General features: G+C 47.8%; 2 protein-coding genes across 12 annotated transcripts; both read left to right on the top strand.

Moving 5' to 3' along the window:
• FANCG (FA complementation group G) lies at nt 1-6,324 on the top strand. 6 transcript variants are annotated; one of them, XM_035251071.3, is made up of 15 exons: nt 1-593; nt 803-884; nt 1,303-1,434; nt 1,668-1,870; nt 2,108-2,161; nt 2,792-2,927; nt 3,090-3,220; nt 3,322-3,468; nt 3,601-3,752; nt 4,161-4,227; nt 4,442-4,731; nt 4,871-4,917; nt 5,114-5,269; nt 5,688-5,811; nt 5,966-6,324. In XM_035251071.3, exons 1-15 carry the CDS (start codon nt 510-512, stop codon nt 6,072-6,074), a joined length of 1,914 nt encoding a protein of 637 aa, XP_035106962.2. In that variant the 5' UTR covers nt 1-509; the 3' UTR covers nt 6,075-6,324. The 6 variants fall into 6 exon arrangements, with proteins under 6 accessions (XP_035106962.2, XP_035106958.2, XP_078227353.1 ...); XM_035251067.3 differs by having other exon boundaries at nt 794-884; XM_078371227.1 differs by lacking the exon at nt 2,108-2,161.
• Nucleotides 6,325-7,527: 1,203 nt separating this feature from the next.
• VCP (valosin containing protein) lies at nt 7,528-23,826 on the top strand. Of its 6 annotated transcripts, none has more exons than XM_035251024.3 (17): nt 7,528-7,811; nt 11,747-11,858; nt 12,045-12,217; nt 13,280-13,422; nt 14,474-14,604; nt 15,877-16,008; nt 17,351-17,453; nt 18,088-18,221; nt 18,300-18,435; nt 18,748-18,860; nt 19,258-19,422; nt 19,512-19,634; nt 19,885-20,097; nt 20,584-20,892; nt 21,168-21,323; nt 22,853-23,007; nt 23,170-23,826. In XM_035251024.3, the coding sequence occupies exons 1-17, from the start codon at nt 7,795-7,797 to the stop codon at nt 23,273-23,275; spliced, it is 2,421 nt and encodes an 806-aa protein (XP_035106915.1). In that variant the 5' UTR covers nt 7,528-7,794; the 3' UTR covers nt 23,276-23,826. The 6 variants fall into 6 exon arrangements, with proteins under 6 accessions (XP_035106915.1, XP_078227328.1, XP_035106931.1 ...); XM_078371202.1 differs by having other exon boundaries at nt 11,943-12,217; XM_035251040.3 differs by having other exon boundaries at nt 7,528-7,871.
• The last annotated feature ends 1,575 nt before the right edge of the window (nt 23,827-25,401 follow it).

Here is a 25,401-nt window from a genome sequence, read left to right as displayed (position 1 = left end):
AAGCCCTCGGTGGAAGCGGGACCCCAGACGGACCTGGGAGTGTGTTTGCAAGGAAGGGCCGATCCACGGACTGTGGTACGGAGGTGTGCTCCTGCCCACCCTTTCTCCAGGCTGTGGCCTCCGCGAGGGCGGAGCTGGCCGCACCGCCGGCCGCGCGACTGCCCAGCTCAGACTCGGACTCCGCCTCTAGCCCGCCTCAGCCTACCTGTCGGGAGGTCCTGACTTGTTTCCTCCCTGAGTTTCCCGCGGGAACTAACTTGAAGAGGACCAACCGCAGCCCAGAGCTTCGCAGGCCCGGCCAACCAGAAGCGAGGTTGAGATCAGGGGCGGGCCGCGGGGAGAGAGCGTCCCATTTGTCTTGAAAAGCCTGGGCGTGTGGATTGGGAAGCCCGGGAGCTCGGCGGGGTGCGGAAGTGCCCAGGCCCCTTCTCCTGGGTTTGGGAGCTTGGGCGAGCCAGCTTCACCCTTCTGAAGTCCGCTTCAGGTGTCCGGGCTCAGCCTCGGTAACCATGTCCTGCCAAACCACCCCTCTGGGCTCCAGCTGTCTGGACCTGTGGAGGGAAAAGAACGACCGGCTCGTTCGACAGGCCAAGGTAACAAGGTTGCTGGGACCCTCGGTTTGCAGTCCCAAGATCCCTGAAAGCGGGTTTGCAGTGGATTTACCCCAACCGATGGGGAGGAGCTGAGCTTGACCAAAGAGCTAGAAGTGACTGGAGAATGCACCCCTTGCCACTGATGCAAGGGGAGAAAAACGGGCTGATCCTCAGTGATACCCCCTCCCCCATGTTTTGAGGTGGCTCAGAATTCCGGTCTGACTCTGAGGCGACAGCAGTTGGCTCAAAATGCACTGGAAGGTCTCAGAGGGCTCCTCCATAGTCTGCAAGGTAAGCGGGTCTTCCCCAGGATGATCAGTTCCCCTCCTAACCACAGCCAGAGACTCATTCCACTTCTGCATTTCTGGGATCGACAGAAGTACTGAGCGAGCAGGGAGTCTTGTTTAAGGCACAGAGGGCACTGGAGTGGAATCATACTTGTACAGGCAAATCCTTCTCTTCTTACACATGCAGAGTGGCATTTGAAAAGTGATTTCCAAGATGGTTTGATTTGGAGAACTTTTTTGCCCTTTCCAGACTTTCTGTCCAAAGGGTGGGTTCTTTTTTTTTTAATCCTTAGCTAATCGGCTGGAGGGTAGGTTCTTTATTGTGGCCATTTTGGTTGGAGGGTGGTGATCCCTGGGTTGGGATCTTATTTGGAGGATCTTCCATGGGAGAGCATTCTGTAAGACCAACATTGTTGCTCCAGGTCTCCCTGCAGCTGTTCCTGTTCTCCCCTTGGAGCTGACTGTCACCTGCAACTTCATTATCCTGAGGGCAAGCTTGGCTCAGGGTTTCACAGAGGATCAGGCCCAGGATATCCAACGGGGCCTAGAGAGAGGTGAGGGCTAGAGATTGTCCCCGACTTCCCTGCCAGCTTCAGTCTGGATTTCCGTTATCACAGGGGAATGGGAGGATCAACAAAATCTGTCACCTCCATGGAGAGAGGTGCCCTTCTCTGTGCTCCTCAGACCAGGTTGGGGTATTATTATTGTTGAGAGGAAAGCCCGAATGTATGCGGAGATGGAGGATGAGGTCCTACCTCAGCTATGTGTGTGTGTTTATACTCCACAGTGCTGGAGACACAGGAGCAGCTGGGGCCCAGGTTGGAACAGGGGCTCAAGGAGCTGTGGGACTCTGTTCTTCATGCTTCCATCCTTCTGCCGGAGCTGCTGTCTGCTCTGCACCGCCTGGCTGGCCTGCAGGCTGCCCTCTGGTTGAGCGCTGACCGTCTTGGGGACCTGGCCTTGTTGCTGGAGACCCTGAATGGCAGCCAGGTAATAGGGAAAGTGACCTGAAGCTGAGGGTCTCCTCACTCCTTCCTCCTCTGTTCTCTCCATCTGTAGTAGCATCATCATGTACTTGACAGGCAGCTGGGTTGGGGATCAGAAAACCTGAGTTCTCTCTGGGACTCTTGGGTGACCTTACCCTAGTTGGTCTCTCATTGTGGGGATTCTCTTAGGAGTGTTTTTGCTTTTTTTTTTTTGAGACAGACTTTTGTTCTTGTTGCCTAGGCTGGAGTGCAATGGCACGATCTCGACTCTGCAACCTCTGCCTCCTGGGTTCAAGTGATTCTCCTGCCTCAGCTCCGCAAGTAGCTGGGATTACAGGCATAAGCCACCACACCCTGCTAATTTTTGTATTTTTAGTAGAGACAGGGTTTCACCACATCGGCCAGGCTGGTCTCGAACTCCTGACCTCGTGATCCGCCTGCCTCGACCTCCCAAAGTGCTGGGATTACAGGCTTGTAATCTAGCCCTCTTGTAATCTTCCACTCTAGCCCTCCAGCCTGGGTGACGGGGAGACCCTGTCTCAAAAAAATTTTTTTTCTTTTAGTTAGGGATAGGGCTCCTGCGATCTTGCTGAAGTCACCTCTCAGCCTTAGTCTCAAGGCAAGTCACCTCTTACCTTGAGTTATTGGTAACTCAAATATGGTCCTTGCCTTGAGTGAGGAGGCTCGCTAGAATAGATCATCACTGCCCCAGGTTTTTCTTCCTTTTTTTATCCTTGCCCCATAGCTATTTATCTCTTAGAATTGGGGAAAACCACAGGCATTATATGCTTTGTAAGGGTAGCTAGGCCTCTATCCTCAAGGATCAAGAGGACCCTTGAGCTCAAGGTCTAGCCAGTATAAACTGAGATAGGAGAAGATGGGGAGATTGTAGGCTTGGAGCTTCCGGTTGTCTTTCTTTTGCCAGAATGGAGCCTCTGAGGATCTGCTGTTACTTCTGAAAACTTGGAGTCCCCCAGTTGAGGAATTAGATGCTCCATTGACCCTGCAGGATGCCCAGGGATTGAAGGATGTCCTCCTGACAGCATTTGCCTACCGCCAAGGTCAGCTAGCAATCTGACTCATCTCTTCCTTCTTTAAATGGTTCTCTGGACTCATGCCCTCTCTCTTGTCCCATTCAGTTCCGTAGGCTTCTTGGACCCTTGTTCCCCATCATGACCCCTACTCTGTAGGCCTCTCCAAGCTTATGCCCTGATTGTCCTCAGGTCTCCAGGAGCTGATCACAGGGAACCTGGACAGGGCCCTAAGCAGCCTTCATGAAGTGGCTTCAGGTCTGTGTCCACGGCCTGTGTTGGTCCAGGTGTACACAGCACTGGGGTCCTGTCACCGTAAGATGGTAAAGACAGTCCTAGGGCAGATTGGGGGAAACCACGGGCATTATGCATAGCTTTTTGCTTTGTAAGAGTATCTGAGGCCCATGTCCTCCTATCTCTCTAGGGAAATCCACAGAGAGCACTGTTGTACTTGGTTGCAGCTCTGAAAGAGGGATCAGCCTGGGGTCCCCCACTTCTGGAGGCCTCTAGGCTCTATCAGCAACTGGGGGACACAACAGCAGAGCTGGAGAGTCTGGAGCTGCTAGTTGAGGTAGGGAACTGCCAGGTGAAGATGTGGGGTGGCGGATTGCTGAGGTGCTTGTGTTGGGATGACTGACTAGTCAAGATCCAAGTATAAGGAAGTATGGCTCCCAGAGATTATAGATTTTTCTTTCTCTTTTAGGCCTTGAATGTCCCCTGCAGTTCCAAAGCCTCACAGTTTGTCATTGAGGTAGAATTACTACTGCCACCACCTGACCCAGCCTCACCCCTTCACTGTGGCACTCAGAGCCAGGCCAAGCATGTATTAGCAAGCAGGTGCCTACAGACAGGGAGGTGAGGTTCCCCTTGCTCACCTGAGCTCCTCTTCCCACTTCTGATGCCTCCCCTGGGGTGTGACTCTGTTTTTGTTCTCATGACTTGGAGGATTAATAAGGCAGTGGCAGGACATAGGTCACCCACCACTCCTCAGCCTCTTCTACCTTGCTTCTAGACCTGAACTAAGGACTCTTCACTAAGACACTAACCTCCTCTATCTTTGACACTCTGAAGTCTCCTCCCCAATCCATTCTGTAACTGGGATAGAGTCATACTGAGCTAGAATTGGAGCCCTAAGATGTTCCCTCCTGCTCTACTCCTCAGGGCCTATAAGCATCCCTCTGTTAGCTAAGAGAGAACATTCTCAGGAACTTGCAGGGCCCTGCTTAGGGCCTAGGGTGAGGCTCATGGGCTGTGACTCCTCAGGGCAGAAGACGCTGCAGAGCATTACTTGGACCTGCTGGCCCTGTTGCTGGATAGCTCGGAGCCAAGGGTGGGTATATCTTCAAGCTTCTCTGCAATGGAGTGGAAGGGTTGCTGTCTCCTTTGGAATAGAACAAGACTGCTATTTTTTGTTTTTCCCTCTATTTTGTCTGTACAATCTGGGGCCCCAGGACTGTGCACTCTGTGTGGTACCAGAACCTGGTGAAGAGGTTGGGGATGGTGGCTCATGCCTTTCAAGACACTGCCTCTTCTTCCCACTCCAGTTTTTCCTGCCCCGCTCCCGCCCAGGGCCCTGTATGCCTGAGTTGTTTTTGGAGGCAGCAGTAGCACTGATCCAGGCAGGCCGAGCCCAAGATGCCTTGACTGTATGTGAGGAGTTGCTCAGCCGCACATCATCTCTGCTACCCAAGATGTCCCGGCTGTGGGAAGATGCCAGAAAAGGAACCAAGGAACTGCCATACTGCCCACTCTGGGTCTCTGCCACCCACCTTCTTCAGGGTCAGGCCTGGGTACAACTGGGTGCCCAAAAAATGGCAGTTAGTGAATTTAGCCGGTGAGCCTAGGGTCCTAGAGGGGGTGTAGAGGGATGATTTTCTGATTGGGACCTGAATTGGTGAGCTCCATGTTCACCCACTCTCCCTAGAGTTACTGAAATTGATTCCTCTTCACCCCTGTTCCATGTCCTGCTTCAGGTGCCTTGAGCTGCTCTTTCATGCCATACCTGAGGACAAAGGACAAGGTGATTTAGACTTTCAGTTTTCCTCTTACCTCCTGGAAGTAGTAGTGGTAGAAGTGTGTTCCCTTTCATGTGTCCCAGCCCATCAGGAGACTTAAGAGAAAGGGACTGTGGACACAAGAAGAAATAGAGGAGGATTTGGGGTTTTGGTGACTGTGAGGCTAGGAAGACACTTCTTGACTTTGGGAATGGTCCCCAGGGGCAGCTTCCAACTGTGAACAGGGATGTAAGTCAGATGTGGCACTGCAGCAGCTTCGGGCAGCCGCCCTAATTAGTCGTGGACTGGAATGGGTAGACAGTGGCCAGGATACCAAAGCCTTACAGGACTTCCTCCTTGCTGTGCAGATGTGCCCAGGTATGTATATTTGCATGACATCAGCTATGGACAGAGAGGCCCATGGGAAAGGTACTTGGGCGTAAGTGTAAGGGTGATATTCTCAGACAGGAGGGGTTACTGGAATTGTGCTGTATATATCTGGGGATATATCCAGATTTCAAACATATACAAGTATGTATGCAGGGCTTCCAAGAGTTTCCTGGTCTCCCTAATAGCCTCAGACACAAAGACCGTAACTGCTGGGGTGGGTTGCACAGGAGTATTGGGCAGGTGGTGGACACTGGGATAGGAATGGTTGTGAATAATCTGCCCCAGCTTCCATATGTGAGTGTAGGCAAGATAATTCCCCCCTCTAGGCCTCTGTTTCCCTTTTTATAAAACAATGGCTAAGACTATGTCAAGTTCTAAGACTCTGTACTCTGGGCTGGGACTACAGGTAATCAAGACACTTACTTTCACCTGCTTCAGACTCTGAGGAGGCTGAATCGGAGGGATGAGGCCACTGCACTCTGGCGGAGGCTGGAGGCCCAAACTAAGGGGCCACAGGAAGGTGCTACATGGTGAGGCTCAGGCCTGCTGGCTTGGGGCTGAGGGGCAGTTGTTGTCCTAGAGTCCTTGGACTTATTGTGGGTGGTAAACACTGAAAGAGAAGGCATGGCTTCCCAGCTTTCTGCCAATCTTTCATCCTTAGACATCATCCTTCTTGTTCTCCAGGTCTCTCCCGCTGTACCTAGAAAGCTATTTGAGCTGGATCCATCCTTCTGATTGTGAAGCCCTCCTTGAAGAGTTTCAGACATCTCTGCCGGAGTCTTGTGACCTGTAGCTGCTACGTTTCCAAGAGCTTGAGCTGGGGCCCCCGTGGGCTGTCTCTGTGTGGGGAGGGCTTTCTGTTTCACCATCATTAGGAATCCTGGACTGGTGAGGTTGGTGGTGAGCCTGTGAAATTTGCCCCAGTTACTACCATTCTGGTTTTGGAGGAAACAATCTCTGCCACCACCAAGTTATTGACTTTGCTCGAGGCACCTTTTTTTCCTGTTTCCCCTTTTCTTTTGTTGAGTAAAATTTCATATATATCTTGTCCGCCTACTACATATAGTTGGGTGGGAAGGCTCATGACTGTCTAGTTCAATGCTAGTTGTCTATGATGCCCTTTCCTGACATCATCGACCTTAAGAACATGAGATCTGGGTATGAGGAAAGGGTTATAGGAAACCTTACTCAGGAGTTGGTGGCTTTAGTCCTTCACATTGCCTAAATGCAGAGCCCCAAAGCCCAGGACAGCGACTGAGTGGAGTTGGGTCTGAAGAGTGGTCTAGATAGGCCTTTCAGGACAAGGGTGGGTACCTGATAATTAGGCAGATTTCTGAGTCTTTCCGAGTGACTCTTCACTCCCCTCATTATTCTAAATTCTAGAAATTGGACTTGTCTTAGTCAAATGTGTCTGGGTAGAGGGTGACAGGTGAATTGAGTCAGCATACCACCAACAGCTGCCTGTTGACTACAACCAGCGACCCCTGTTACTTTGGGCCCAAGGATTTCAAGTCCCAGCATATGCTGTTTTCTTGCTAATTTGGGTTCTACTGAATTGGCTGTGTTCTGTGGTTGCCCTTTGACTTCTCTGGATTTGAGTGCCTTATTATAAGGTATTAATATTAATGATAGGAGGAAGGAAGGCACAAGTGCTGAGAAACTGCAAAGGCTCTGGGATTAGGGTTACCACAGAGTGCAATGACAATGGGGTAGGAGTGGGGTGCTAGTCAGAAAGTTCAGAGTAGGGGTGGTTGGAGGCAGCGTTGAGGGGAGCAAGAAGAAAGGTCAGGGTGGTGATGGCGTCTTAGAGGATCCCCAGGTTTTGGAAGAAGGGTGTGTAGGATACCACAACAGGACTAGACTAATACAAGGGTTCAGTCCATTGTGCCAGGTTATTCTAGGAGGAAAAACTCCGGAGCCAATGAACTGGAGCCAAGTGGGAGAGTCCGCCTCTAAGGGATTAAAGGCTCTCCTTTCACGAGTCGATCTCGCCCTATTCCTTTCGTTGATTGGCTGAGGATTCCAATCCGTCGAGGAAGCGTAGCGCTGTGGCCAATTGACGTGGCGTTACTAGGCGTGTCGCATCTCTGAGGCGGGAGCCAGGTCGCAAACGAATTTCCTGATTGGCTGTGGTCTGCGGGTTGCTGGGGAGAGGCGCGGAGAGGCGGGCGAGAGTCCGCAGGGCAGGCGGTGATTGGCTGAGGTGGGAGCAGCTTCCCTTCCGATGATTCGGCTCTTCTCGGCTCAGTCTCAGCGAAGCGTCTGCGGCCGTCGTTTTGAGTCGTAGCTGCCGCTGCCACTGCCACTGCCACCTCGCGGATCGGGAGTCAGCGTTGTTCACCCGACGCCTAGCTGCCGGTGGGAGGAAGCGAGAGGGAAGCCGCTTGCGGGTTTGTCGCCGCTGCTCGCCCACCGCCTGGGAGAGCCGAGCCCCGGCTCAGTCAGTCGCTTGCCACCCCTCGTAGCCGTTACCCGCGGGCCGCCACAGCCGCCGGCCGGGAGAGGCGCGCGCCATGGCTTCTGGAGCCGAGTGAGTGTGCGCGCGCCGTCCGCTCGCTGCGGCGGCGCGCACCGGGACCGGCCGCTCTGGGTAGGCCCTGCGGGGCCTGGCAGTGGGCGCGTCAGGGAGGTGGAGACCAGGAAGGAGGGAAGAGGAGCAAGGGAGCGAGTAAGGGGCCCTTGACCCGGCAGGCCCGGCTGGGGCCAGCTGCGCACCCGCGCGCCCCCTAGGCGGGGCTTGCGTTGGGCCTGGGTCGGAGCCTGGGCCGGATCGTGCTGTGTCATGCAGGCCCCGTCTCGCCCGATTGGCTCCCTTGGAACGGCCGTCCCGGCCTGGCGAGGTCTTCCGGCCTACACCGCCGGCGCGGAGCCTCGGGGCCTTGGGGAGCCCGTCTGCGATCCGGCCTACCACCCGCCGAAGGCCTTTGGTTCCTGAAGAGAGCAGGCCCCGCGAGCCCGAGGCCCCTACCGGGCCCGGTGGGCGTGGACTTTGCGCCATGTGAAGGCCTCAGGAGCCCTGCCACCGAGGCGGAGGCCGGGGTCGGGGAAGGCCCGGCGAGGTCAGGAAAGCTCACAGCCGCCGTTTTGGAGCCTGGTCGGCGGGGCCCGAGGTGGGCAGTCTGTGATCTGAGTAGTGAGGGACTGTTAGGAAGAGGGAGAGCCCTACCTTTCGCTTCTGGTTTTCTTTCTTTAGGCCTGTTTGTTCATACTAGAAAGTTTGAGCGAGATTTCCTTCATATTATTGACTCTTGGGTGGGGAGAAAGGAATTCTTTAAAAATATTTTAGGTTTTTGCTAAAGTTCCAATCTCAGTTCATGTTTTGTGGGCCTTCCCAGATTTCTAACTTTGGTGGTGTGCAGTTTAGAGTTGCACTGACTCTTCAAAAACACAAAGATGCACGCACCCCCTTCCCCAACCAGCTATATTGAGAAATTATCTGGGCTCTGAGGCTTTCTGACCCCACTTCCATCCCTCAGGAAAGCGTCAGATAGAATTTGCCACCTCAGCCCATTCAATTTAGCTTTTAGATACTGAAACAAACAAACAAACAAAAAAAAACACCACACAGCCAGCCCATGGAAACCGTTCTATGCAAATTACCTTCCTTCTTTGAAGAGATTAGTTTTTTGAGGTGTGTTCCTTTTTCTCAAGTTTCTGAACTGGGATAAAGTATTAGTCAGTTGCCTATTTAGAAGAGTCACCTTTTATGAAAATATTATTTTGGTTTACATGCAGTCAAGCTTTTATTTTTAAAAGTAAAAATCTAAAACTTTTGGAACCTGGCATCATCAGCTGTTCCTAACCTCTTGGTCACCTTGATGACTCTTAGCTGAAACCCCTCCAAGTCCCATGTGGAGTCCCCTGTACAGTTCTGGAAAAGGATTGACTCATACAGAAGACAATGGAGGATGGCCCGAAAGAGCGTCCAGAACTACTGTTGGCCCATGGTTAGGCCAAATTCACTCTTGGAGATTGCCACCTCTGATCTCAGTTGATAGATCGGGAATTAGAGGCTTTGTCTTAAGAAAAGGGCACACTACTCATCTCCAGAGCCAGAGTCCAGGATGGTAGGCAGAAAGGAGGTTTTCCTAGGATGCAGCTTTCAGATTAAAATACAAACTGTTGGCCTGGTGAGGTGGCTCAGGCCTGTAATCCCAGCATTTTGGGAGGCCAAGGCAGGCAGATCACTTGAGGTCAGGAGTTCAGGACTGTGCTGGGCAACATGGAGAAACCCCATCTCTATGAAAATGCAAAAATTAGTCAGGCATGGTGGTGGCGCACGTCTGTAGTCCCAGCCATTATGGAGGCTGAGGCAGGAGAATTGCTTGAACCAGGAGGTGGAGGTTACAGTGAGGGAGATCGCGCCACTGCACTCTAGCCTGGGCAACAGAGCGAGACTCCATTTCAAAAAATAAAAAATTATGGTGACTAGGGGCATCTGACATTTTATTTTTCTACGGTCTCAGTCCTATTGGTCAAGCAAGAAGATTGGCAGCCCCTGACAGAGTATTTTGATGAGACAGGAGAGGGAGAACTCATGGGTTTAAATTGCTCTCAGCTGTCCACATTGACCATGCTTGACCTCCAGTATGTTCATAAGCAGTGGAAGAGTCTGCCTATTCAGCAGCATTGTTCCTAGAGTGACACACTTTTGGGATGGGGGAGGCAGATTTGAGCAGAGGAAACTGTCATTAGAAACTAGTTTAGAGGCAGTAGTTTAAAATACAGCCTATGTATGAGGGTTAGCAGAAGGCCTACCATTTTGTTAGATGAATGGGGTTTGTATTTCTTTTGGGTGTATCAGTGCCCGAAGATGTAAGAACTGCATGGCTTCCTAGCTGAGCACAGCATTTTTTCTCTGTCTCTTGGAAATTGTGAGAATATTTCCTATGGGAATACTATAGTTTTAACTGCAGTTTCCCCAGCCCCTAGGACAATGCCTGGGACGTAATAGACCCTCATTACTTAGTTGAATGAAGAAACTTCTTTTTAAAAATATATTTGCTTTGCTTCCTTCATTGTCTGGCTTTCCTATTTTGGTTAATGTTTATGTTTTCCTGAGCCTTACTAACAGAAGGCAGCTCTTAGAGAGAAAGCCCAGCACTTTGGGAGGCCAAGGTGGGCGGATCACCTGAGGTCAGGAGTTGGAGACCAGCTTGACCAACATGGTGAAACGCCGCCTCTAGTAAAAATACAAAATTAGCCAAGTGTGGTGGCGCATGCCTGTAATCCCAGTTACTGGGAAGGCAGGAGAATCACCTGAATTTGGGAGGCAGAGGTTGCAGTGAGCCATGCCTTTGTACTCCAGCCTCCATCTCAAAAAAAAAAAAAAGAGAACACTGAGTCCAGTGATGGCTGGAGATGGGCTAGGTAATAAGTTGGTATCACTGCTTGTTGAATGATCCTAGCTTCTAGGAAATAACAAACTGAGTGTAGACCCAGTTGACCTTGGTTTGGGTGAGAGGGATTTGGATTTGCCCCATGTCTCAGCATTTCTTTGTTTTGATTTTTTGAGCCAACTCTATGGAATTGTGCTTTTGCAGAAATTACTGTGCAATTTCTTTTGACCTTGAGCCTCTTTCTGGTGGGTTCATGTCTGTTAGTGTTTTTTCCAAATATGATGGTCTTTATGCTTGGCATTCCTTTGGTACCATGGAATCATCTCAGGGGAAGTTGTCTGGCTTACTTCATTCCCCTGGAAAGTTAGTTTATGCTTTATACTGTGGTGTTTTTTTTTGGAAGGCAGGGTTTCACCATGTTGGTCAGGCTGGTCTTGAACTCCCTACCTCAGGTGATCCGCCCACCTTGGCCTCCAAAGTGCTCGGATTACGGGTGTGATCTACCACGCCCAGCCCACTTTATACTGTTAATCATGGTGACCATTAATACCATGTGCCAGGTATTATGTTAAGCATTTTACATTCATTATCTCCATTAAGACAATAAACCTCTGAGATAAGTATTATACTCCCTATTTTATAGGGGAGGACATCAAAGTTTAGAGGTTAGGTAACTTGCCCAAGATCACAAGCGGGAGCAGAATTGGAATTTAGACCCAATGGGTCTGACTATAGAGTTCCTGCTCTTAACCACTCTTCTGTAAGTCTAAGACTGCTTTTATTTCTCTAATAACTATTTAGCCTCCATTTCTATTATGTCTTATTCTTAGGCTGTTTTCTGATCCTGGGGCAGGATTACTCACTTGGGGCCTTATAGCTGGACACTGATGCTCAAAATACCAGGAGCTGATGGAATGGATATTCTAATGTGTGTGGAATGGATATTCTAATGGATATATCTAATGCTAGATATTCTTCTTGTGACCTTGGCTGCCTTTCCTTCATCTGAGCTCTCTGGTTTAGGGACAGCTTCATCTAGTCACTATTTCTTTCTTGAGTTTTAGAGACTGGTGAGGCTCTTGGGGCTGGAGTATCTATTGGGACTGACTCAGTTTTCTCCTTCTAGTTCAAAAGGTGATGACTTATCAACAGCCATTCTCAAACAGAAGAACCGTCCCAATAGGTTAATTGTTGATGAAGCCATCAATGAGGACAACAGTGTGGTGTCCTTGTCCCAGGTAAGCTGAGGCCACAGACTAGTCTTTCCTTATTGGACTTACTTGAGGGATTTTCCCAGGTTTCTTTTCTCATTTTTCTTGCAGTGACTGCAGATAGAGTGGGGTTTACTGGGACTCCCAATCTCCAGGGCTGCTGCTTACTCCCTTCTGCCCAGTGACCAAAAGGCCTTAACCTTCTTTCCTCAGCCCAAGATGGATGAATTGCAGTTGTTCCGAGGTGACACAGTGTTGCTGAAAGGAAAGAAGAGACGAGAAGCTGTTTGCATCGTCCTTTCTGATGACACGTGTTCTGATGAGAAGATTCGAATGAATAGAGTTGTTCGGAATAACCTTCGTGTACGCCTAGGGGATGTCATCAGGTGTGTGTGTGGTTTTTGGCTCTGCAGGGATGGGAGGCCAGAGATAGCCTGCATTCTAGGCAGGACCCATGTATTACACAGGCAGGACCAAGTTCTTGGCACCTGTAGATATAGGAAGCCTCCTGGCCATGGGAAGACTTACACTTCAGGGTTGTCTTTAGATTTTGGTTCTGCCTTCCTGGGATTCGCAGATTTTCTCTGAATGTCCCTTGAGACAAATTGGCATTCCTATAACTTTCCTGATGCCCTATTTTTTCCTACCAGAGATGTAATTTATCATACTTAAAGCTTGGTTTAGGATGCCACTTGAGGGTATGTATCTGCTAAATGACCTCCTCACTACTCTCACTAGTATGTCCAATTAATGGCTTCGGATTGGAATGAGGTTGCGGTATGGGCATGGAAGGTGAGCTGGTAGCAGACCTTTTAAGCACCTAAATTAACTAGGGAGAAAGGGATAGTTGAAGTCAGACCCAGGATAGCTCCATTGAGAGTGATTTTGCTTATTCTTGCATAATTTTAGGCAAGAAGTTACCCCAACTTGGAGTCATCTCTTGCCACTCCTATCCAGCCAACCATCACCTGGCCAGGATCATCTTAGGCTTCTGATACTTTTTAATGGAGTCTGAGTTTCATGTAACTTTCTTCCTGATGGTGCTTAGTCACTTTCTCAAGGTGTTCTGACCACCTGGCAGAGATAATTTTATTTTTTTCACTTCTGTTTCTCTGACCCTGACAATTACTAGCTTAAGATCTTCTTTTGTAATATTGGGTCATCAATATTAGCTAAGGGGATTATCCTAGCATATCTCACTGAAGACTCAGCATATCTTTGTGGGGTTTCTAAATGTGTAGCTCTTGATTTTGGCTCACTGATTAGGAGTGAGTGGGGCTGTTCTTTTGCTCTCACTTCCACCCTGTTCTCCTTCCGCTCTTCACCTAAAGCCATCCCTGCCTTTTCTTTTTTACTTACTATCAGCTATCTCTGCCAGGCCCTTTTGGACACCCAGTGCTTGGGCCCGAAGTGTGGTTGGTAATATGGAGTCTGCTTGTCATCCTCAGCATCCAGCCATGCCCTGATGTGAAGTATGGCAAACGTATCCATGTGCTGCCTATTGATGACACGGTGGAAGGCATTACTGGTAATCTCTTTGAGGTATACCTTAAGCCGTACTTCCTGGAAGCTTATCGACCCATCCGGAAAGGTGAGAGCTAATTCTGAGCTTAAGGATTGTTGATTGTTGAGTTTTTGCACACTAGGTCATGGAATGATTTAGAGAAACTCAGCTTGGAATGTCTTCATCTCATTTTCTTTTTCTTCTTTTTTTGATCTTTTATGCTTTTCCCTTGTATTTATTTATTTATTTTTTAAGAGATGGGGTCAGCCCAGTGCCGTGGCTCACGCCTACAATCCCAGCACTTTGGGAGACTGAGGCAGGTGAATCACCTGAGGCCAGGAGTTCAAGACCAGCCTGGCCAACATGGCAAAACCCCATTGTGGGTGCCTGTAATCCCAGGTATCTGGGAGGCTGAGGCACGAGAATTGCTTGAACCCAGGAAGTGGAGGTTGCAGTGAGCAAAGATCAGGCCACTGCACTCCAGCCTGGGTGACAGAATGAGACTCTGTCTCAAAAAAAGAAAGAAAGAAAGAGATGGGGTCTCACTATGATGCCCAGGCTGGTCTCAAACTGCTGGGCTCAAGTGATCCACCTGCCTTGGCCTCCCAAAGTGCTGTGATTATAGGCATGAACCATCATACCTAGTCTCACTTTTATATATTTGTATACACACATGCATCCTGCATACAGATTCATGTCTTCTGCCCTTCTTTTCCTCCATCATTTTCTCCCTCCATCTCTCCCCTTCTCTGTTCCAGGAGAGTAAGCTATCCTTATGGATCTTTGAAGGAGAAGGTGGTCCATTTTGACTATGTCAGGGTCCAAAGTGTACAGTTCTAGCATTGGTGGTTGTAGTAAAGCTTGGGCTAATTATATGGCAGAAGTCAAAACTTGATGGGCTTCTGGCATGTCAGGTTTTCTGCACCAACCTCCTGAGTGGCAGAGGGACTCTTCACAGTTTACCTTTCTCCTTTTGCCTACTACTTATTAAGACAGTTGGGGTGGCATTGGAGAGAGGGTAATATCTAATGAAGGACAATACCTAATAAGCTTGGCATTTTGACCCAGGGTCTGATGAATTCTCAATTTGTATTGTAGCTGACACCTCTAACTGTGCTTGTATTGCTTGCTCTCACAGGAGACATTTTTCTTGTCCGTGGTGGGATGCGTGCTGTGGAGTTCAAAGTGGTGGAAACAGATCCTAGCCCTTACTGCATTGTTGCTCCAGACACAGTGATCCACTGCGAAGGGGAGCCTATCAAACGAGAGGTGAGTTTTCTCCCTGATCACAGTATCCAATTTCGTGATTACTCAGTGTGGCATCATGTGGTAACTGTCAAGACTGGGTGCTCGGCTGTCCGCAGTGGCTTACGCCTATAATCCCAGTACTTTGGGAGGCTCGGGGGACAGATCACTTGAGGTCAGGCATTTGAGACCAGCCTGGGCAACATGGTGAAACCTTGTCTCTACTAAAAATACAAAAATTAGCTGGGCCTAGTGGCGCACATCTGTAATCCCAGCTTACTCAAGAGGCTGAGGCAGGAGAATTGCTTGAATCCAGGAGGCAGAGGTTGCAGTGAGCTGAGACTGTGCTACTGCACTCCAGCCTTGGTGACAGAGTGAGATCGTCTCAAAAATAAAAAAACAAAAAAACAGACTGGATGCTTTTTGGAGAACTAAGCATCTTTCAGGGATGAGAAATCTGCCAGATATTCATTTCTGGGTCTAGGTGTTTTTTGGAGATACCTAATGCCAGGAATTTCAAAAATCTAGACTGAACCCAAAGTATATAAGTGATTGAAATCAATTTTGAAGTATAGCTGATGGTGGCTGAAGGCCTTTGTCCATTCCCAGAGTTTCCAGCCTCAGATTTTAGAGACCCCCTTCTCAATAAGACTACGAGCAATGTGAGAGGCAAGGACTGTGCTAGAAATCTTTGCCTTGGGATTTTTATAGCTGTTCTTTGAGGCTGGATCCCTGTAGAGGAGAATCTTCTCTTTTTAATTTAATTTAATTAATTTTTTTTTTTTTTTGAGACAGTTTCGCTCTTGTTACCCAGGCTGGAGTGCAATGGCGTGATCTCAGCTCCTGCAACCTCCGCCTCCTGGGTTCAAGCAATTCTCCTGCCTTAGCCTCCAGAATAGCTGGGACTACAGGCATGCGCCACCATGCCCAGCTAATTTTTGCATTTTTAATAGAGACGAGGTTTCACCATCTTGATGGTCTCGATCTCTTGACTTCGTTCCACCCGCCTTGACCTCCCAAAGTGATGGGATTACAGGCATGAGACACAGCGTCTGGCAATTTAATTTAATTTTTAATGACATGAGGGTCTCGCTATGTTGCCCAAGAACTCCTGGACTCAAGCAGTCCTACCTCTGCCTCCCAAAGTGCTGGGATTACACATGTGAGCCACCGTGCTGGGTTGAGAATCTTCTTATATGGTAGGTTTTTGTACACTAGGTAGTGGAATGATTTAGAGAAACTCAGCTTCTGCTGATATTATATTCTTGCCTTCTGCTTTCTTTATCTCTTTTTCAGGATGAGGAAGAGTCCTTGAATGAAGTAGGGTATGATGATATTGGTGGCTGTAGGAAGCAGCTGGCTCAGATAAAGGAGATGGTGGAACTGCCCCTGAGACATCCTGCCCTCTTTAAGGCAATTGGTGTGAAGGTGAGCATTTTGGGCTCTGGGATCCAGTTTAAAGTGGTGATTAATGACTACCCAATGTCTGATCCTGGGACTTTTTCATACGTGGCTTTTGTTATTGTCTTGGATTAGAGGGGCAGTAATAAATCCTTTAATTCACTGAAGGCTCTAAATTCATTAGAGTTGATGGTATAGAACAGAGCAAGCTAATTAAATTCTCTGTTGTGTGCATATGCGCACAAACACATGCACACATATATATGGGTTTTTTCTTTACAGCTCTTAGAATGTAAAAGCTATTCTTGTCTCAGTGGACCCTGTAAAATCAAATCTCACCATAGTTTGCCAGCCTATCTAGAGCAGTGTCACCTGGTAGAAGTAAGCAAGTTAAGGAAATTTTCAGAGTCTTTTTTTTTTTTGAGACGGAGTTTCGCTCTTGTTACCCAGGCTGGAGTGCAATGGCGTGATCTTGGCTCACCGCAACCTCTGCCTCGTGGGTTCAGGCAATTCTCCTCCCTCAGCCTCCTGAGTAGCTGGGATTACAGGCACACGCCACCATGCCCAGCTAATTTTTTGTATTTTTAGTAGAGACGGGGTTTCACCATGTTGACCCAGGATGGTCTCGATCTCTTGACCTCGTGATCCACCCGCCTCGGCCTCCCAAAGTGCTGGGATTACAGGCGTGAGCCACCGCGCCCGGCAATTTTCAGAGTCTTAAAGGGTTCTGAGTTTAAAACATTTGAGAACTATTGGTCTAGAGTGTAGTTTCCCATTCTTTTCTATATCGTGGAACACACTGAAAATGAAGTTACTCATTTCCTTAGTATGTGTCAATAAACAAATAATTTCATCTTCTATGTTCAATGTCCTGCTTGTAAATAAGGCCATAGAAAGGGTAGTGTCAAAGAAGAAGATTGGTGATTGTAAGGAACATCATTCCAATGTGATAAATTCTGGAAGGTATGATTACTGGAGTAAGTGATCCTCTGGCAATGACGAAAATAGACCCTGCTCTCTCAAATGTCTTAGCTAGTCTTTGGCCCTTGGTCTGCCTGAAATTGAGCCCTTAGTGTAATGTCCTTTTGCCTTTTCCTAGTTACGTATCTTCAAACTTATTTTTCACTAGAGTTTCTCTGCCCTTAGTCTCCTATGCAAGTTGCAATCATAAATGTTGCTCACTTTGTAGCAGTATTTTCTGTGCTAGTGTGGCTAAAGTAAGCTGTCTTCCTAGCATTTACTGCTGAGGGCTCATTCTTAATATTGTCAGGGTTGAAGACTGATTCTCGCCCTCTCTGGAGCCCTAGTCAATCCATTTTAGGGTTTGGGAGAAGGTGAGAACCTAATCACATTCTGCATTGGTCCTCAGCCTCCTAGAGGAATCCTGCTTTATGGACCTCCTGGGACAGGGAAGACCCTGATTGCTCGAGCTGTAGCAAATGAGACTGGAGCATTCTTCTTTTTGATCAATGGTAAGAGACTTGGTTCATCTTAGGTCTAGCTAGACCCAATTTTGAATGGGGACTCATGAGCTGGAGAGCTCATGGACCGATCCCTTTTGCATTCATGCCCACCTGCACTTTTATAGTATATTTCTTCTCCTGGGGTATGTTACAGACAGATGAAGAATAAAGGGAAGATACTTTACATTGGTGCTCCCTGTCCTGTCCCCTTTGAGAAAGATTGTGGACAGACCGAAGAGTGGGAGCAAGCTAGAATGAGAAATTAATGGGTGAATGCTTATTGATATGAGAGATTTTCGGGGAAATGAACTTGGATTGCTGGCTCTTGGAGAATACTGTTAGCTGGTAGAGATCTAGCTGGTGTGCCATCTCTCCTGCTCTAGCCATAGGTCCCAGAGCATTTGCTGTCACCTTTATACTTCTAGTTCAACTGTGAGAAGAGTATACTGAGTCCCTGGGCTTCTCTCTAGCCTGGACTGGTGGCTATCCTGTGATAATGGTTGGTAGAGGATCTGAGAAGTAGGCAAAGGTCACCACCTTCTCACCAGGACCTGTCTCTGAGCCAGACAAGCAAGATAACTGTTTTTTGGGTAATTAGGAAAGGCTATAATTTTGTTTTTGCCTCCATTCTGTATTCTTTCAGGTCCTGAGATCATGAGCAAATTGGCTGGTGAGTCTGAGAGCAACCTTCGTAAAGCCTTTGAGGAGGCTGAGAAGAATGCTCCTGCCATCATTTTCATTGATGAGCTGGATGCCATCGCTCCCAAAAGAGAGAAAGTAGGAGCTTACCTGAAGGGATAGTGGGGGGTTGAAAGGCTCTAACTTCACTTATGACCAGACATCCTGTTCTGGCAGACACATGGCGAGGTGGAGCGGCGTATTGTATCACAGTTGTTGACCCTCATGGATGGCCTAAAGCAGAGAGCACATGTTATTGTCATGGCAGCAACCAACAGACCCAACAGCATTGACCCAGCTCTACGGCGATTTGGTAAGCACTCCAGATATATCCAACCCTGCCCTTGCTTACATCTCACCTCTCTCCTTCATCTAAGTCACTTAATCCTCTTGAAGCCCTTTGCAGTGATTAGGTCCAGGGGTCTTTTTCCCTTATCCTGCATCCTGTCTAGACTGACCAACCACTTGGTTTTCCTGAAACTGAAAGGTTTCCCAGGGTTTGAGACTTTTTCACTGCTAACATCAGGACAATCCTATGCTAACTGAGATGGTTGGTCCTGCTAGGCCTGTCTCTTCCCTCTGGACTAGAAATGAGCCCTGTCTGTGTTCATGTACTGTCCCACAGGTCGTTTTGACCGGGAGGTAGATATTGGAATTCCTGATGCTACAGGACGCTTGGAAATTCTTCAGATCCATACCAAGAACATGAAGCTGGCAGATGATGTGGACCTGGAACAGGTAAAGTGATGATGAGGGCTGACTGGGCATTACAATATCTCTGTTTCTAGGCAGTTGCTGGGAACTGGCTTGGAACATAAGGTTAAGATGTGAGGAGATGGATTTTGATTTCTGGACAGGGGAAAGGAAGTGATCTGAGATTGAATCCAGGAAATTGGAGTTGACTTGTTTCTCAGTTAACACTGCATTTAGAGTAAATCAGAATTTCTGGGGCAGCTTTATTTCTAGGCCTCAAGTCCCGAATTGAGTACTTAAAACCCAGCCAATAAAGACATTGCTAGTACATATTCAACGAAATGAGAGGACCCAGGGATAGGAGTCGGGGGAAGGATTTCTGTTGTTTCTTAGCCTCCTGTGGGAGCTGGAGGCAGCATAGTAAGTAGGTCTTTCTCTACAGGTAGCCAATGAGACTCATGGGCATGTGGGTGCTGACTTAGCAGCCCTGTGCTCAGAGGCTGCTCTGCAAGCCATCCGCAAGAAGATGGATCTCATTGACCTAGAGGATGAGACCATTGATGCCGAGGTCATGAACTCTCTAGCAGTTACTATGGATGACTTCCGGGTAAGGACCACACCCCTACCTCAGGTACACACCTAATGTGCTTTGACCCTTCCCTGGTAAGTCTCATCCAGTTTTCCCTTCTTTTCTAGTGGGCTTTGAGCCAGAGTAACCCATCAGCACTGCGGGAAACTGTGGTAGAGGTGCCACAGGTAACCTGGGAAGACATCGGCGGCCTAGAGGATGTCAAACGTGAGCTTCAGGAGCTGGTCCAGGTAGGGTAACTTGGTCCAGGGTGAGTCACTGCCTTAGTGATGTGGGTGGTCTCAGGGTATCAACACATTGGCTGCAAGAGTTGTAAGAGCACAACTTAGGAACCTACTGTTCTTAGGTTTGAGGCATTAAGGAGTCTGCTTTTAGAGAACCTGGATCTGATACCATTGGGTACACCATGAAGCTTCCGTTTGGTTAGGTTTCTTTCAAAATATGGTGGTAGCCTTGAACCCTCTTTCCTTTTTGTCCTAGTATCCTGTGGAGCACCCAGACAAATTCCTCAAGTTTGGCATGACACCCTCCAAGGGAGTTCTGTTCTATGGACCTCCTGGCTGTGGGAAAACTTTGTTGGCCAAAGCCATTGCTAATGAATGCCAGGCCAACTTCATTTCCATCAAGGGTCCTGAGCTTCTCACCATGTGGTTTGGGGAGTCTGAGGCCAATGTCAGAGAAATCTTTGACAAGGTGAGCTATAATAGGGTGGACTCTGTATTCATTTGCCTGGGGGCAAGAACTGTTTTTCTTTAAGAGAGTTGAAACAGTGCTGGCTACTCAACTGGACAGTAATCTTTCTGAGGTCTGAGAGATCCAGTGTTTAGTTTTGTTTTGTTTTTTCTCTTGAGACAATATCTGGCTCTGTTGCCCAGGCTGGAGGGTAGTGGTGCAATCATAGTTCACTTGTAACCTTGAACTCCTGGGCTTAAGCAATTCTCCTACTTCAGCCTCCTAAGTAGCTGGGACTACAGGCATGCATCACCACATCTGGCTATTTTTTTTTTTTTTTTAGAGGTAAAGTCTTGGTATGTTGCCCAGGCTGTTTTTTAATTCCTGGCCTCAAGTGATCTTCCCACCTTGGCCTCCCAAAGTGCTGGGAATGCATGTATGAGCCACTGCATTTGGCCAGAGAGATTTAGTTTTGTTAGAGCTTGACTCAGTCTGTTCCTCCCACAGGCCCGCCAAGCTGCCCCCTGTGTGCTATTCTTTGATGAGCTGGATTCGATTGCCAAGGCTCGTGGAGGTAACATTGGAGATGGTGGTGGGGCTGCTGACCGAGTCATCAACCAGATCCTGACAGAAATGGATGGCATGTCCACAAAAAAGAATGTGTTCATAATTGGCGCTACCAACCGGCCTGACATCATTGATCCTGCCATCCTCAGACCTGGCCGTCTTGATCAGCTCATCTATATCCCACTTCCTGATGAGAAGTCCCGTGTTGCCATCCTCAAGGCTAACCTGCGCAAGTCCCCAGTTGCCAAGGCAGGTGCAAGATCATGGGCTATGGGGGACTTGTATGAGTCCTCAGGCTGGTATGGAGTGCTCTTTGGTTTCTGGACAAGATTCCATTGGGGTTAGGGTTGGTCTAAAGGGCAGGGAGAATTTTTGAGGGTATTAGGATAATCTAGAATCAGAAATAAAATGGGGTGGCCAAAGAAGAGGCAAACTGTAGTTGGGAGTGCTTGGGTGGCCCAAAGATCTGTGTGACTCAGGAGAGGAGAGGCTGAATGCTAAGGTAGCTCTGCTGCTTCTTTTAGGATGTGGACTTGGAGTTCCTGGCTAAAATGACTAATGGCTTCTCTGGAGCTGACCTGACAGAGATTTGCCAGCGTGCTTGCAAGCTGGCCATTCGTGAATCCATCGAGAGTGAGATTAGGCGAGAACGAGAAAGACAGACAAACCCATCAGCCATGGTGAGTCTGCATCCTTTCCCCAGTTGTGCCAGTTATGGGGAGCCAGGCAACAGCCACCACCATGCCCTAGAGTTGAGAGTAGAAGCTATTGGAAAGGTCATCTGACTGAGAAGACATTTAATAGGGCATCAAAGATAAAGAATACTAAGGTGAATCCATTCAGTTTGGAATAAGGCTGAGAAGAGATGGGCAGCTCCATTCTCAGTCTGAACTAAGCTCTGTGAGGGAAATCTACTTTGATATGCACTATGAGACTGCAGCAAACAGAGCAGGGCCTTGAACTGAGATGAGACCCATAGACCTATCCATGGTGGTCGGGGAAGGGGTGGGGTACACAGACCTCCCAAAATGAAATGGCAAATTCATGTGTGTGTAAGCTCCATAAAGGTAGGATCTCCATCATTTTCCGCTATATCCTGTTACCCTTAATTAATTGATTAAGTTCTAAACATGAGGCTTAATGAATGAGCAAATATGTGGCTTTCTTTACCTTTTGGAAGGGTCTGTGACATCTCTTCTCTTTCCCATAAAAGCTTAAAAACTCTTGGCCGGGCACGGTGGCTCACACTTGTAATCCCAGCACTTTGGGAGGCCGAGGCGGGTGGATAAAGAGATCGAGACCATCCCGGCCAACATGGTGAAACCCTGTCTCTACTAAAAAAAATACAAAAATTAGCTGGGCATGGTGGCATGCGCCTGTAGTCCCAGCTACTCGGGAGGCTGAGGCAGGAGAATTGCTTGAACCCAGGAGGCGGAGTTTGCAGTGAGCTGAGATCGTGCCACTGCACTCCAGTTTGGCGCTTAGCGACAGAGCAAGACTCTGTCTCAAAAAAAAAAGCGGGGGTGAACTATTGATGAACTAATCCTAGAAAGCAGTTTCATAAGTCACAGTAGTTGGCCTCTCAATAGAAGAGATAGGTTTTGAGCTGAGCTGTGAAGAGAGTAGAATTTGAATAAAGAGAATAAGCAGCCCAAATGTATTCTAGTAGTGGGATTGTAGACATTGGGAAACCCTGGGTGGATTTAAGAGTATATATGTCACTGGAAGTGAGACCACTAGGTGGTAGGATGTAATCCAAATGTGGTAAGCACTAAAAGCCATTGGCATTTTCTTTTAAAATATTAAGGTTTATTGAGGTACGATATAAGTACAATAAAATTGACCCTTTTTAAGTACCATTTTCATGCTTTTTGACAAATGTATGTAAGTTCTATAACTACTACTCACAGTTGAGACTTAAAAATTTCTGTTATCCCAGAAAGTTTCCTTAGCTACTTCAGGCAACATCTCCCTTCCTTAAGCCCATCACAAATGTGATTTCTGTCCCCTACAGTTTTCCCTTGCATTGACAAGTTTTTAAGCGGAGTAATGACTCAATTTTAGGAAGCATGGCCTAGCACCTGACCTAGCATCTTACCTCAGGTTGGATTGGAAGGGCAAGGAGACGAATAAACAGTAATGGGAGGCCAGGGATGAAATCCAGGCTGGGCTTTAACTAGCCCTAGTGATCTCTGTTTACCAACTATAGGAGGTAGAAGAGGATGATCCAGTGCCTGAGATCCGTCGAGATCACTTTGAAGAAGCCATGCGCTTTGCGCGCCGTTCTGTCAGTGACAATGACATTCGGAAGTATGAGATGTTCGCCCAGACCCTTCAGCAGAGTCGGGGCTTTGGCAGCTTCAGGTAACTTGGTTGGGAGCATTAGACAGTGCTTAAGTTAATTTGGGGACCTATACCAAAAAGGGGATGGGAGTCCTAAGGAAGCTAGAAGGGGTAGTTGTGGAAATCTTAATTAAATAGGCCCTCTCCTAATCCTCTTTTTTGGCTTTGCTCTTGTACACACAGATTCCCTTCAGGGAACCAGGGTGGAGCTGGCCCCAGTCAGGGCAGTGGAGGCGGCACAGGTGGCAGTGTATACACGGAAGACAATGACGATGACCTGTATGGCTAAGTGCTGGTGGCCAGCGTGCAGTGATCTGGCCTGCCTGGACCTTGTTCCCTGGGGGTGGGGGCCGCTTGCCCAGGAGAGGGACCAGGGGTGCGCCCACAGCCTGCTCCATTCTTCAGTCTGAATAGTTCAGCTACAGTCGACTCTGGACAGGGGGTTTCTGTTGCAAAAATACAAAACAAAAGCGATAAAATAAAAGCGATTTTCATTTGGTAGGTGGAGAGTGAATTACCAACAGGGAATTGGGCCTTGGGCCTATGCCATTTCTCTTGTAGTTTGGGGCAGTGCAGGGGACTTGTGTGGGGTGTGAACCAAGACGCTACTGCCACCTGCCACAGTATAGCATCTGCACTTGACTCAATGCTGCCTGAGTCCTCCCTTCCCCCTATCCAACCTGGGTAGGCCGGTAGGGGCCACAGTTGCTGGGTGTTTATAGAGTAGGTTGATTTTATTTTACATGCTTTTGAGTTAATGTTGGAAAACTAATCACAAGCAGTTTCTAAACCAAAAAATGACTTGTTGTAAAAGGACAATAAACGTTGGGTCAAAATGGAGCCTGAGTACTGGGCCCTGTGCCTGCTTCTTTTCCTGGGAAGGGCCTTGGGCTACCCACCACTGCCAAGGCATTCTTTCAAATGTGAAATCCTGGAAGTTAAGATTGCACCTTCTTCCTCTCCTGATCAACATCGCTATGATGTCTCCTGTTGCCTCATCCTGTGTCTGCAGTATCACTGAATAGGACTGGTGGAAAGGGAACAGCCTGATGGAGCTCCAAATGTGGAGAATGTGGCATCCCTCTGCCCATTTGATGTGGATGCTAAGGCTAGGCCTGCAGAATCCCATATACTGACCAAGGACTGTGTTGAGATGCCATCTGAAAATCCTAGTGTTGCAAAAAAATATCCATTTGCAGGTGGATATTCTCTGTACTCCCTTTTAATGCATCTAAAAATCCCGAACATTCATCCCCTGGTTGGTGATCACTTAAAGTTGTGTCCAGTTTTATTTTATGTAATTTGTATGATAAAAAAAATAGCTTTTTGTTAATATAAAATTTTAGCATTGAATTTTTTTTTTCCAAACAGAAAATAGACTATTCTCTTCAACAGTAATCACTTAATGCTTCTAGGGTCGGTACCATGATGCCTCACCCAGAGAGAGAGTAGTACAGAGAAAATAAATCACTAAATTAAATGTGTGTTGATTGGGTTTGGACATAATCTCAAAAGACAGTCCTGAACATGATAATCTTGAATAAAATACAGTAATCTCCAAAGATCAAAATCCCTGAAGTCTAAAATTCTGAAAAGCACAATCCCAAAAGGTCAAAATCCCAAAGTACAATTCTGGAAGAAATATTAAACATTCTTTGAAAATTTATTTACATTTTTAAAAGCATATTTATTTGAGAAAAAACATGACAACATTTCATAGGCCACTTTACACGATAAAATAGGGAATAATAGCATTTTTGCAAGATATGTATACCATTGACAGTTGCACAGATGTAACAGTGATGAGCAGATGAAACATTCGTAAGGAGTAAAATATATAAATGCTTGTCACTGTGCAGGGTAATCATGGGCACCTAGCTTTATAACTGCAGTCATCTGTGACAGAAAACCTGTCTTGATGAGCTGGTTCAATAACCATTGTGTAACCAGTGCATATTTAGTCTCCCAAAGAGCCAAGGTCTTCAGAAATTTTATCCTTCACAAATGCACATGTACAAAAAAATAGATGTCTTTTCATTTATTGAGGAAGAGATGTCTATTTTTTGTACATGTGCATTTGTGAAGGATAAAATTTAACATTTTTATGCACACATATGCTTACAGTCAACATTGTGGTTGGAGTCAGTTTTTTTTTTTTTTGCGATGGAGTCTCTAGCCCAGACTGGAATGCAGTGGCGTGATCTCAGCTCACTGCAGCCTCCACCTCCTGGGTTCAAGTGATTCTCCTGCCTCAGCCTCCCGAGTAGCTGGGATTACAGGCGCCCTCCACCATGCCCCGCTAATTTTTGTATTTTAATAGAGCTGGGTGTTTGACTATGTAGTTAAGCTGGGCTCGAACTCCTGACCTCAAATGATCTGCCCACCTTGGCCTCCCCAAGTGCTGAGATTATAGGC

This window comes from Callithrix jacchus, chromosome 1, assembly GCF_049354715.1.
Source record: "Callithrix jacchus isolate 240 chromosome 1, calJac240_pri, whole genome shotgun sequence".
NCBI classification, from domain to species: Eukaryota; Metazoa; Chordata; class Mammalia; order Primates; family Cebidae; genus Callithrix; species Callithrix jacchus.
This window is presented reverse-complemented; position numbering and strand designations above follow the sequence as displayed.